General features: G+C 49.8%; 1 protein-coding gene across 1 annotated transcript; it reads right to left on the bottom strand.

Moving 5' to 3' along the window:
• Positions 1–7,057: 7,057 nt before the first annotated feature.
• LOC146809922 (uncharacterized) lies at positions 7,058–13,318 on the bottom strand. The gene is made up of 2 exons (XM_085614401.1): positions 12,360–13,318; positions 7,058–8,145 (listed from the first exon to the last, which is right to left on the bottom strand). The coding sequence occupies exons 1-2, from the start codon at positions 12,523–12,525 to the stop codon at positions 7,394–7,396; spliced, it is 918 nt and encodes a 305-aa protein (XP_085470527.1). The 5' UTR covers positions 12,526–13,318; the 3' UTR covers positions 7,058–7,393.
• Between the last annotated feature and the right edge of the window lie 283 nt (positions 13,319–13,601).

A 13,601-nucleotide genomic window follows, 5' to 3' on the forward strand; every position in this document is an offset into this window, starting at 1 on the left:
CTCCCTGTACCAACAGTGCCATAGCCACTCATCCCAGCTGTAACTTTCACATTGTCTCATAGTGATGACACCCTTGTAATCTTTCCACGGATTCAGACTATATGCTAAGTGCAGTTCAACTGACATCCGTGGGCACATTGGCCTATATGTGTGCACTTCATGGCAGTGCTCCGAAGTTGCTTTGGCATTGTTTGTGCACAGGTAGGGGCTGACTGACGCAATGCACTTTGGCTTCAGTAAGTATTGTGGACTCAACTTCAGTGTGGCTTACTTTGTGGTTCCATGTATGTATGTTAGACCTGTGCCCTTGGGTCTCCTCAGCAATGTGAATCTGTTGTAGACACCTAGAGATGAGACATGCAATGTGCTACATCGCAACAATCTTTGACCAACACGTCCTGTTTTTGGCGATATGCCAGGAGATTATGCTTTGCTATCATTCTTGGCAACACTACTTGTGTCCTGCAACAGGCTTGTACATGTTGTCACACATGCATATTGTGAGAAAGTGGCTAGGTATATACTGTTCCCAAATAGGTAAATTGTGCACAGAGGCCACAGTCACCAGAGTTTTGGCAGCGGTTAAAGTTAGATATAACCTTACTCTATGAAGTGTTAGCTTGGTCAAGCAGTAAGGCAGTATCAGAGGACAGTGTAAAGCATTTGTTGTACACACTCAGTCAGCAGATGGTCTCACACACTCAATAACTGAACTCTAGGCCAATCGTTTTTATATAAAAATATATGTTTGTTTTATTTTATAACCAACAATAGGTATCAAAATATACTTCCTCAGATTGCGAGGCTTTAGTTACATACTTTGGCAATATGCAATTGGTAGTTAATAGTTACAAGTTGTTGCAATAGGCAACACAATTTCAAACACAATGATACATTGAGCTCAATGTGAGGTTGAAGTGATTTGCAATAGATTATTTCCAGGATTACTTTTCTAAGTCATGGACTGGATCCTATATTCAGTCCTGCGCAAGGTCTTGGAAACATGCGAGTATATCCGTTGTAGTTGCTGTTGTGATTTTCAGGCAATATTTTGCTATTTCTAAACTTGACACTAGGAAGAACTTTAACAGAGAAACTAGCAATGATTTCCGATGGAAGAAAATTGTGTTATTGGTAAGTAGGGTTGTGAGTGCTTTTCAGGGTCAGTGCTGGGCACCAAGATCCAGCATTGGGATCTCTCCTAATAGCAGTTGAGTTTTTCCGTTTTTGTTACTTGGTTGATTTTAGGCAAATATTTTAACTTTTAGAATCTCCACACTTAGAATCAATTTCTGATGAAACCAATCATTGTTACCCTATGGACTAAAATTGGGTTATCGGCTTTTGGGTAAGTACTCGACTGGCAGAGTTAAGGTTCAGGCCACAGACTCAGGGTTCCCCCAGGGTCAGGTTTGTACAGTTGTTACACCCTCTGCGGCACTGTGGCGGACGGGTGCAGAGTGAGTTTGGCCCGATGTTATCCTATGGGAGGCAGGGGGGCCTTGGTTGGTGGCTGCTGACTAGCAGGCCACACGGCTCACATGGTCACTTGCTCAGGGCAAATGGGGAAGTAGGTAGGAGTAGAAGTTACACTGTCAGGGCCACTCGGGCGGGTGGGTGCAGGGTGCCTTTGACCATTCGTGCGCTCAATGGATTGCAATGGGAAAGCTTCAGGACAAACAAAGGCTGCAAGCTAGGGGTCGCAGATTCTTCATGTGCCCCCACCACTTTGGGAGGTAAATTGGGTAGTTGGAGGGTGGGTATGTACCCAGGAGTCGGGCACAGGGGGCCGCAGTGCACCGGGTGCTGGGGTGACTTTTGGTAGTGGGAAATCTTACCGTCTGTCGATTGTGGTCGGGGGATCCCTGGTTCTGAGGCTGCAGGCATAGTCATGAGCGTCAAGGTGAGACCGTGGTGGCCAGATTCGGGGTCACAGTCGCCAGGGGGGGGGGGAAATGGGGAGGGGGACATCATCAGGGTCTTTGTCCACTCTAACACAGGCCATGCTTGTCCAGTTCAGAGTGTGCAGAGTTTGCGGTTTCGGGATGATGCCAGGGGTTAGAAACTTGCTTTGAGCAGAGCTACTGCTCATGGGACTCCCAGATGATCAGAGTCACAAGGTAGCCAGGTCCTCCGGGGTTTGTGATGTTGCTGGCCACAAGTGGGCCTGGGCTTTGGCAGAAACAGGTTCAAGGGTCAACAGGCCGGTAGGGCTGGGGCCAAAGCAGTTGGTGTCTTCCTCTTCTTAGCAGCTGCACAGCAGTTTCTTTCTTCTTGCTCTTCCTTGCTTTTTCGGAATCTGGAGAAGGATGGTTCAGGGTGCTTCTAAATACTAGGTTTAGTTGCGATACAGGTAGGTAAAGGGCAGGCACCAATGGGTCTCTGCCCTGGGGTAGCCTAGTCCCGATTGTGCAGGGCTTCACATCTTCAAGATGGAGAGTGCCCGGAGATGGACTTCACCTCGCCTCCCCCACCTGAGGATTGGGGTGGGCAGGCTGGCACATACCCTGTCCTTATTTTGTGTTTCCGGTCAGTCTTCCCGCCAGAGTGGGTGTCAGAACCAGGGGGTTGGGGGCAGTTTTCTGGGTACAGCAAGTGGCCTGGAGAAGCTCACAGAGTCTGCATGCCTTTGAAGCTTCCCCTGGCCATCCTGGGGGAGGAGACCTAGCACCTCGCCCAGCATGTGCATTGTTGCAGGCTCTCCACCCTGGTGTCCAGCAACATGTCTGATGTGTTGCAGCCTAGGCAGCCTCCAAACCAGACGTGGATTGTAGGTTAGTTGTCAGGGGGCATCTCTAAGATGCCCTCAGTAGTGCTTTTTACATTGAATCACACACTGGCATCAGTGCGGGTTTGATGTGCTGAGAAGTTTGATACCAAACTTCTCATTCTTCAGTGTTCCCTTTATGGTGCTGTGGAGTTCGTGTTCGACGAGCTCTCTGCACCATATCCTCTTAAATGGCAACACTACACTTAGTGTCCAGGAATGGACCAGAGTACTGTAGGTGCAGAGGGATAATGCTGCTGTGCCCACACCACTGGCATAGGGCACCCATCTATAGAGGTGGATGATGTATGCCAGGGCAGTGTAGGTTGTGTGCATGCAACACAGGGATGTGTGCCATGTCGACTCTTTGTTTTGCCTTGCACCCAGACACTGCCTGCAAGGGCAGTGTGTTTGTGTTCTGGTACAGGGCCTCCAAGGCTGTCACAATAAGTGCTGCAGCCCTAAGAGGCCTTCCCTTGTCACAAGGCCCTGGGTACCATTTACCAGGGGCTGACATGTGGCCAGGGTTTGCCAATTTTGAATGTTAGTGTTTAGTGAATGAACATAGGCCCCTGATTGGCAGGAGTCCAGGGCACACTCTGTCAAAGTCCATTCAGCAGTTCAGCAAAAAGTGGGGAAATACCATGCAGGAAAGATGGTACTTTCTCACACATATGTCATAAATATCGGGGGCTCAGAGTTGGGATATTGCTAGATTGTGCTATCTGATCAATGTTGTCAGTGCAATTTTGCCAGTGTAATCTCTCGTGTGACCCCCTGTGCCCCTTCTTCACTGTCTGACTCCGGTTGTCTCATCTGTGCCGTCATCGCAAGTGTTATTTCGTTTGGCCCACTGTGCCCCCTTCTGCCGGGTTTAGTTGTGTTGCTCATTTACATTTCTTACCCTGTATTCGGACACGTGTTTTTCAAACCACCTCCGCTCTCCCTTCCCGCCACAGTATCCCCTGCTGAGCCGCACAGCAACATGCACATTCGTACCGCCCACATGCCAGGCTGATCCTCTCTCCTCCCCTTCCACTGGCGTACATCCACACCGGGTCCGCGCAAAGTGCAAGGACATCCTGGGTCAGCAAACACAACTACACACGTTGCCACTACGATGCTAGCACACTCAACGCCCTCAACATAAGACGATCACACACCGGCTTCCTGCCTGGAACAGCAAGCACACAAGGACACCGCTCCAGCCGGAACTGCATTGTCACCAGCATCCAATCTGCAAATCCACCCACTGTGTTGGAAGCTAACTACCTCAGATGCATTGTCCCCAACACCCGCCACAGACGCCAACACATAACTGAACTCTGGGACCTACTCAACTCAACCTCCCCAAACATAGTATCCATGACAGTGACCTAATTGTACCCCTCCTCGGAACATTAAAATCGCCATAGCCATCCTGTGCAGCTACAATATCAACCACAGGGGCCGCACCAACAGAGTAGGACTAGGAATTGCCATCATCAACAGGAACACTCTCAGAGTCTCAACCAACAACGACAACATCCTCATCAACGCCGAACACCTGCACTTTCAGGTCCACACCAATCCCAACACCACCCTCAGAGTAACCCGTATCGACATAGCCTCCAGACCCCTAACACAGTTCTGCAACTCCATCACCAACTTTGTCAGTACACACGTCCTCACATCCACAGACTACATCCTTCACGTTGAGCTGAACTTCCACCTCGTGTACATTATTGGCACCGTATCCACCACCCTGATAGACACCCTGGCCAACCTCAGCCTCATACAACTTGTCACAATACCCACCCTCCACAACAGCCACACGCTTGACCACATATTATCCGCAAGCTCCCACGTCTACTCCAACACCACAACCAACCTCCACTGGAACAACCATCGATGCATCAACTTGCCATTCCATGAAGACACCACGTGCCACCACACCCGACAGATCCACTGGCACTGCTGGAGCAAAGTCACAGAAGCACAGCTAACCATCAGCCTTGCCTGGAGCACAACGACCGACACTGACTCCAACGCCCAGAACCTCAGACAAGGGATCGGCAACTGCACCAACACACTCTCCCAGATTAAGACACACTCCAACAGACACACCAGCAAGTAAGCCAGCTGGTTCAATGCAGAACACCAGGCCTCAATGCAGACTGCCATGAGCTAGTGAAGAAATTGCACCGTGAACAGACACTGGACAGCTACACAACCCACAAAGACGCCACACGCAGACACCATCACCTCATCAGATACGCAATCGGGCCTCCTTCAAAGACCGCATTGCCAACAACGCACACACCAGCTAAGTGCCCTTCAACCTAGTGAAAGAACTCTCCAACACCATCTCACCTTTGCAAGACCTGTGCAACTCCTTTGATATTTCCGTCCATCGTAAGGGTGCAGACATCCACGACAGCTACAACCCCACGAATGCCACGAATAGCACTGAGACCTCCATCCCCACGGATCCCATACGCACCCACCCTCTGCTCTCCTGGACCAACGTAAACGACACAAACACAATGCACATCTGGGACAACATCCACTCCGGATCAACGTCAGACACATGCCCACACCACATCTGCTCCAAAGCCAGCCCCACCAATGCGCCCCATTTCCAGATGAGCATCAACATCTCCCTCATAAATTCAACCTTCACGTAGAGCTGGAAGCACGCCAATATCAACCCCTTACTCCACAAAATAAAGACTGACCTCAAGGACCGCCTGAACTTACGTCCCATCTCCCTGCTACCATTCCTGCGAGGTGTCATTGCGAAGACCATCAACAGACAACTGACCCACTAACTCTATGGGAACAGCATCCTGGATCTGTCCCATTCACACTTCAGCGCAACTCCTGCAGCAAACTAGACACATCTCCGTCACCAATGACATAATGCCACGGATGGACAACAGTGAAACAGCAGCACTCATTGTCCAGGACCTGTGATTTTCCTTCAACACTGTCTTGCACCGCACACTATGCACACGCATACAAGACACCGAGACAAGGCTCGTGACTAGACAAACTCCTTCCTCTATGGCACAACGCAGTCCGCCCACCTCCACCCTTCCTGCTCAGAGTCCACAGTAATCTTCAGCGGATTACCCCAGGGCTCCTCATCCCTCACACAACATTGTTCTACATGTACATGTCACCACTCGCACACGTTGCCCGACTGAACAACCTCAACATCATCTCCTACGAGAACGACAGCCAGTTGATCTTCTCCCTCACCATGGCCACCCTCACTTACACAACCATACACCATGTAGGACTGTAAGACGTTGCTGAGTGGAGGAAGAACTGCCAACAGGAGATAAACATCAGACAGGACAGAAATGCTCATCCTCGGATCCACCCCCTCCGCATGACACACCTCCTGGTGTGCGGCCGCCCTGGGAACATATCCAACACCAACCAACCATGCACCCAACATGGGGTTCAACATCAACTCTACTCTCTCCATGCCAAAGCAGTTAAACGCCGTCTCGTCCTCCTGCTTCATCACCCTCCAGATGCTTGTCAAGTTCTACAGGTGGATTCCCCCCAAAACATGGACAACAGTCACACAGGCACTCAGCAGCAGCAAGTTGGAATATGGTAACACCCTCTATGCAGGAGCCTCGACCAAACTCTAAAAATGACTTAAACCCATTAAAAACGCCTCTGCCCACCTCATCCTCAACATCGCTCACCGACAGCACATCACACCCCACCTGGGAGACTTGCACAGGCTCACCGCGCCAACAAGTGTATCACCTCCACACGCCAGAACCACGCACACGAGCCACTCCACAACACTGGACATGCATACCTCAACAGACGACTCAGCTTCTGCACCCCAATCCAGCAGGTCCGCTATGCTGACATTGCAATCGCCACAGTCCCCCGCATCTGGAAAGCTAACTCCTGCAGAAGATCATTATGCCACCTCAACGCAAAGAACTGGAACACTCTCCCCACCCTCCTGCGGCAGGCACAGCACATGCTAACATTAATGTGACTCCTCAAGAACGGGATTTCCAAGCAGTGGCAGACTCCTCCCCCCCCCTCCGCTCTTTGAGACACTCATGGGTTAGTGGTGCACTTTAAAGACGTTGTCATAGTAAAATTATCTAGATTGCTTTTGCGCATACACGGCCATCTCATGGCCTATCCGTGTCAGGTGACACATGTACATTGATTGACTTAGCCTTGCTGGACCTTCTTGTGAATTCACAGCCCCTTACTTATTGCCTTAGTTAAATACTTGATTGTTCATGGAAACGCACACCTGTGTGATTTAAGGGAATTTATTTACAAGACAGGGTTTTGCATTTACCAGAAGTGGCCCATAGGACATGGGATTGGCAGGATGCCTGTTGAAGTAGCAGTCCATTGTGAGTGACCGAGCCATAGGGAAGAGGCGGATTTTGCAGTGCCATTGTCAATGACCAAGAGGAGATTTGCTGTAGGTCAATGTGTGGATCCAAGCTGTGTGTTGTTGGACGTCGGCAGACAGTGGGAGAGGAAGGGCAGTGAAATGATGGTATGTACAAACCGACAAGCCTTTGTACATCACTGCTAGCTGAACCTGCGCATTACCAGTGTGGCAGTTTCATCCTCAGATTCGTCCGATTATGTGTCAGGTGTCTCACATGTGGGTGGTGGTATGGTGGGAGCAGCACTGTGAGGCACAGACACATCAGGGTGCGGAGCGGAGGATGTGGATGCGCAAGCAGCAGATGTTGTCACAAGACCGTGGGGAGGTAAAGATGTCATATGGAGAAGCATGGCCTGCCATGTCCGTTCCAGATTACGCTGGTGTTGAGCCGTGGCAGCCATCTGTTGGAGCTCCCTCCGCTCCCTGGCCTCCACTACCCCTGACAGTCGGGATAATGCAGCACACACACTGCTGGAGCTGTCCTGCCGGGACAGTGTGTCCGCCCTCTGGATCAGGACCCCAGCAATGTCATCCAGGGTGCGTTGGATGTTATTGAGGGGTGTGTGGATGTCTGACATACTCGCGATGTTGTTGTCGAGGCGATTCAGACACCCACTGAGCTCCTCCAATTTGTCTGCCAGGCTCTCCAAGCCCACCCGCACAAAGTCCCGTGTCTCCCGTTGGACCTCAAGCACCATGGTGTGAAAGGCCGCATTTGGGTTGGCTGGGTCCTGGGAGGCAGCTGTGGTGGGAGGTGCTTGCTGCTGGGTGGTTTGTGCAGGGGGTGGGCTGGGCGCAATGCTGCTGGGTAGCCCTGCTACTGGCGTTGGTGTGTCGGAGCAATTGTGGAGACGCTGAAACTCGTCCACATTGATGGTGGGTGTTTGCGACGAGTCATCGTGGCAGAGTGGGTCGTTCGGCTGTCCAGGAGGTGTTGTCGCTCCCGCTGAAATGTTCATGGGAGATACAGTTTAACAGTGGTATCCATGTATGGGCATGCATTATTTGACTTAACAATCAGACTGAGGGAGACTGTACATTATAGATATTTTGTACAATATGCATGCTAGTTTCTGGATGGTGATTATTTCAGAGACATCACGGATGTGAGGGTGTACTTGTACGTTGTAATATCACAAGTTGCCTAGGTGAGAAATGTGTCTTGATAGTGTCTACACACAAATACTATCTGTTGTGTCCTGGTTTGTGTTGTGTGACTAATGCAGTCCGCAACGCCTATTAGGCAATGTTGATGTACTCAGATTAGTATGTGTGTACACTGCATTGTGTGATGGTGGCACCTGCTGCCTTTGTTTATCTGCCCCTTGTCCCTTTCATGAAATGGGCCTTTGACTTCCGTGTATGGACAATGCAGACATGTGGAAATCTGTGTGGATTGTGTGTCCTTGTCAGAGTTGTGACACTTGTGCATAGTAGGTCATCAAGTGTCTTGTTCACATCAGGGGTTGTGTGTACATAAGTTTGTGACAGGGTGTGACATGCTCCCTTGAGGAGGAGTTCCACACTCCGCAACATCAGTGAGGTGTCCTGCACCATGTGAATCTCTTTGTCCTGCAGGCATGCTATCCATCATGCCCTATCACATGCATTATCAGTGTGGCTCAAGGAGTTGCAGCTTTGCATGGGCTTGCATATGTGCATGTGTTTAGTGTGCTATTAGTAATGTGTGATGAGTGCCCACTTTTGGCACATTGGCAATGGGAGCCTACTTGGGGGCATGTTATATGGACGGCCATGGTGTTATCGGCGCTTTAGCGGTAGGAAACTTCCGCTACAAGCGGCAAAGATGTTCTTGGAAATATGCCGCATAGAATTCCAGGAGAAGCACATGTTCTGGTGTGAACATGGGCTTTGATTGGAATTCTCTGCAGCATGTTATCAGGCACATTAGCACCACTTTGATGGCAGTTTCATGCCGGTGTGAACATGGGCTTTGATTGGAATTCTCTGCAGCATGTTATCAGGCACATTAGCACCGCTTTGATGGCAGTTTCATGCCGCTGAAGTGGCGATAATTTTAAGAACGTCCTTGATTATATACACCGTGTGTTTTTCTACAAAGCTGCACTGGGTAGGACACATGTGCCTCTAAGTCGCTTTGGCTCCTTGCGATTTGTGTTGTGTGCATTGTGTCTGTTATGTTTAATCTTGCATGGTTTGCTTCCTGCACTTCTTTTGGAATACCCTTTCAGAGTATGGTGCAGCATGTATAGCAATTGTTGTTGCTGTCTGAGCAGACTGTGTCCACACCCATTACCCACAGATTTCGTCCCACATGTGGAGTGTGTGTGGCAGTGGTGGGCCGTTTTGTGCATCATACCAGGCGCTGACCTTCTAGACTCTGCATGAGCGCTTTGATTTTAGGAGGGGGGGGGAACTACATACTCCATGCAGCGATCACAGCGGATATTTGTGCACATTGTAAAGGGGACCAAGCAGGACCTGAGCTTTCTTTAGGGTGCCAATACATATTGACAGCAGCTGTAAAGTTTAAGGCAGTCACATGCCTGTACATGCGCATGGGTCTCGTGGAGCTGCCCCCTTTGGACATACTTAATTGAAATGGGAGGTAGATGTAGGGAGAGAGATACCAGAAAGGGCTTGTGCTGAGATTGAAGAGTAAGCATGGAGGTGCACCAGGGACACCCGCTTCCAAAGGCTTCTTTTTAATGTTTTACATCGCCTTACCTCACACCGGGAAAAAGTCAGTGCATGTTTCTACACAGACTCATAGAAATACACAAGGGTTCAGGGGGAGGGGGCAAAATTCCCTCACCTGATTTGGGGGTGACCACTTTGGGGTACTTATTGAACCGTAGTGATGACACTATTGACGGTGTTGACGGACAGGGAGGTGGATCTGTCGTAGGGGGCTTGTATCCTACATTGCTTCCCACACACGGCTCAAAGCGGGCTTGCCGCAAGTTTATGGATAGGGGATTATTAGTGGCCATGAGGGGATATTACGATGCACTGGAAGGCAAGTGGGGCCACGAGTTTAGATCAATGGGAGTGCGAGTTCACCTAATGGGCAGAGTGTGATGGGATAGTTAGGCTACTACTGGTCAAGGGTCCGGTGAGCAAGGGATCACTTGAGGCAGCTAGGGCATGGGACCATTTCTTTGCACCATTGGTAGACGAAGACAGCGAGAGCGATGTCAACACTGAGCCAAGTGAGCTGGTACCAGGGTAGGGCCTTTATTGCCCGTAGATGTGACCATCTGACACCATTGTAGACATGCATGATGGGTGAATCTGAAGCGGCAGCCTGTATATTGTGTTAGTGTTTACCTTCTGGATACCACAGATTACGCACTGCTAAGGCTATCAAGGAGTACAGAGCAACATGGGTAGTGACATGCCTTGAGGGAGTGTGAAATAGACTTTCGGATGGATTTGTGATGATGAGGTTTGTTTAAATGGCCTGTGTTGTGAATTGGTTGTTAATCCCCTTTTTACATGGTTCTTAATATTAAAGGTAGTAGAGGAGACATGTCATAGTACCAAGCCAAGGATCCTATGCTCAGAAAATTGAACATCATAGTGAGGGGAGAGGGACTAGGGGCCGTATTATCAAGATCAGCGTTAAAATTTATCGCTGCTTTAGAGGCAGGTAACTGCCACTAAAGCGGCGGTAATGGGCTTGATGATATGCCCTTGTGAATTCCCATAGAAGTCCATGTTCTGGTGTGAACATGGGCTTCTATGAGGATTCACAGGGGCATATTATCAAACCCATTGCCGCCACTTTAGTGGCAGTTTCCTGCCGCTAAGGCAGCGATAATTTTAACGCTGATCTTGATAATATGTCCCTAGGTTGGCGCGATTGTTAGATTTGAAGATCTAGCTTTCTCAGACATGAAGAGTTCTTTAATTTGCTAGAGAAAATAGTACATGCCATGCGTTGACGTGGGGCGGGAGAGGGTGGTGGGTATTATGGACAGGGATATGTGTGAATGCAGGTAAGTTGCCTTTGGATGACTGAATGGATTTCATGGTGCGCCCTGCATCGCATTTAGCAATGGAGGGCACACAACTAAGGGGCATATTATCAGGGACAGCATTACAAATTATCAGCACTTGACCGGCAGAGAGCTGCCACTTAAGCGGCGATAATGGGCTTGATAATATGCCCTGGGGAATTCCAATAGAAGTCCATGTTATGGTGTGAACATGGGCTTCTATAGGAATTCTCCAGGGCATATTTTCAGGCCCATTATCGCTGCTTTAGTGACAGTTTTCTGCCGCTCAAGCGGCTATTATTCTAACGCTGTCCTTGGTAATATGCCCCATAATCCGTATTTTTGGTGTGACATTGCATGTGTTGTCGGTATGCAGAGTCACTCATTACTTTCTCATATTGCTGTACACTGTGCTGCATAGCATGTACAGGCAAGGGGGCATTTTTGTAATACAGGCATGAGGTTGTCACAATGTCCCCCTTGCCTCATCACCACACTTATCCAAATCTTCTTCAGAAGGCCGCAACTCCCATGTGCCAAAATGAGTATGCAGTGTGAATGTGACTGGTCACGTGCACGAGTAAGCATGCAAGCAACAGGCTCAGCACACCTGCAACATTGCACATGTGTCTGGCTGGCTCGTGTGCAAGGTTGTGTGTGGCCCTCCAAGTCACCCTTGTTGGCCACGCACATCCTTGCACACAAGTCAGCCACATGTGCTATTTTGCAGGTGTGCTGGTCTTGCTGTTGGCATGCTTACTCGTGCACGTGATCAGTCACATTCACACTGCATACTCATTTTGGCACATGTCAGTTGCGGCCTTGTGGAGGTGATTTGGATATGGGCTGTGATGGTGCAAGGGGTGCATTTTGGCAGCATGCTGCGTCTCTATGTGATGTGGCATTTTGGTATGTGATGTGGCACTTATTTTGTGGTCTGAGTATGTACCTGGACTGTGTTTTTCTGACGTTTCAGTGCACATTTCAATGTCAGTGTGTCCGTCAAAGTGTGTCTAGCAATGTTTATGTTGGATCAGTTGATGTGTGTCCATGCCTCCATGCACAGGGCTATCTGGGACCTGACCACAGTAATTGTGGGTATGCAATGCTATTTATTGTACATGTGTGCCATTGTGGCCATCTACCCCCGTCCACCCACTCCATAGTTTGTACTCACCCTGTGGTTGTGTCTGTTCACCTGCAGCGGTGTCCCGACCCGGCACTCCAACCACCGTCTCCTCGGTGATGACTTGCGCCACCGTTTCCTCCTGCTCATCCAGCTCCAGGAGGGGCACAGGGCTACCACCTCCAGTGGCCATGGCTGCCCTCCGGTTGGCAGCCATCTTCTCCTTAGTGTTCTTTTTGCTGTCGTTCCAGCGCTTCTTTACCTCCTCCACGGTCCTCCTCTTCCTCTCTCCCACAGCATTGAACTTTGCTGTGATCTCCCCCCAGATGTTTCTTCCTGGACAATGGAACTGTCCTCAGGATAAAGAGCTCCTGCTGGTGTTCAGCCACCAGGCCATACAGGACCGGATTCTCCTGGCCTTTTATAGTGCATTTTCCCGCTTGCTGCATGCAAAGTACAGGCCAGTTAGCAATTGTCGGGCTGATTTTGGAGATAATTGGCTTAGCGCGACTTTGCGCGGTTTAGCGTGCGTTTTTTTCCATCGCCGGCGTTAAGATTTTATCGCCATCCATTGCCGCCGGAACTGATTGTTATCGCTGGCTAGCGGCGCCTTGTTAATACGTCGCTACTGCGGCGATAAAAAAAGGACTTCGCCGGTAATAACATTTTTAGCACTAACAGCGCTTAGCGATAATTATCGCAATTTGTTGTTGATATCCCCCTAAATACCCAACAGCCTCCTATTTGCTGATGCTGCAGTGCTAGGGGAAGGGTAGGGAGTTTAAACAGTGCCCGGTTTGCTTTCTATTCCTGCTACAGCCTTCACAACCACTGAGAACAGGTGTAACAAGGGCGGTGAGAGAGGTAACAAAGGGAAAGCCAGATGTAGATGCTGCTACCTTGGACACCCCTCACTGACCATCCATGCACAGAGGCCAGATGGTGCCATTCCATGTGTGGCATTTCCAGGCTTTTGAGCCAGCAGTGCTTTTCATGGTGAGGATACAAGTTAGACCACAAGTCCTAGACTGCTGATGTGTTTGGCTAAAATGCCTTGCCTATTGAAGGCGTTACCCAGGGATTTTGAAGACTTCGTGGGGGGGGGGGGGGGGGGGAGTTAAAACGGAGGGTGTGGCCGGCGACCTTCCACTATAAGAAACTGCAGCTAGTCCGCCGAGTAAATAGGGAGGGCATTGCAGTCGGTGGGGTTTCCTCTTGTTGTCCTTATTCTTTCAGTTGTTGTTATTACATTTCATATCAGAGCAGTCGTGGTGTCACGTGACTTTACCTCCA

The sequence above is a fragment of the Triturus cristatus genome, chromosome 7 (assembly GCF_964204655.1).
Source record: "Triturus cristatus chromosome 7, aTriCri1.1, whole genome shotgun sequence".
Classification (NCBI taxonomy): Eukaryota; Metazoa; Chordata; class Amphibia; order Caudata; family Salamandridae; genus Triturus; species Triturus cristatus.

Excerpts from the sequence above, each read along its gene's own strand:
- LOC146809922 (XM_085614401.1), bottom strand. The coding sequence starts at position 12,525 with ATGGCTGCCAACCGGAGGGCAGCCATGGCCACTGGAGGTGGTAGCCCT. Across the intron at positions 8,146-12,359 it reads TGAACAGACACAACCACAGG|CGGGAGCGACAACACCTCCT; the intron begins GTGAGTACAAAC and ends TGAACATTTCAG.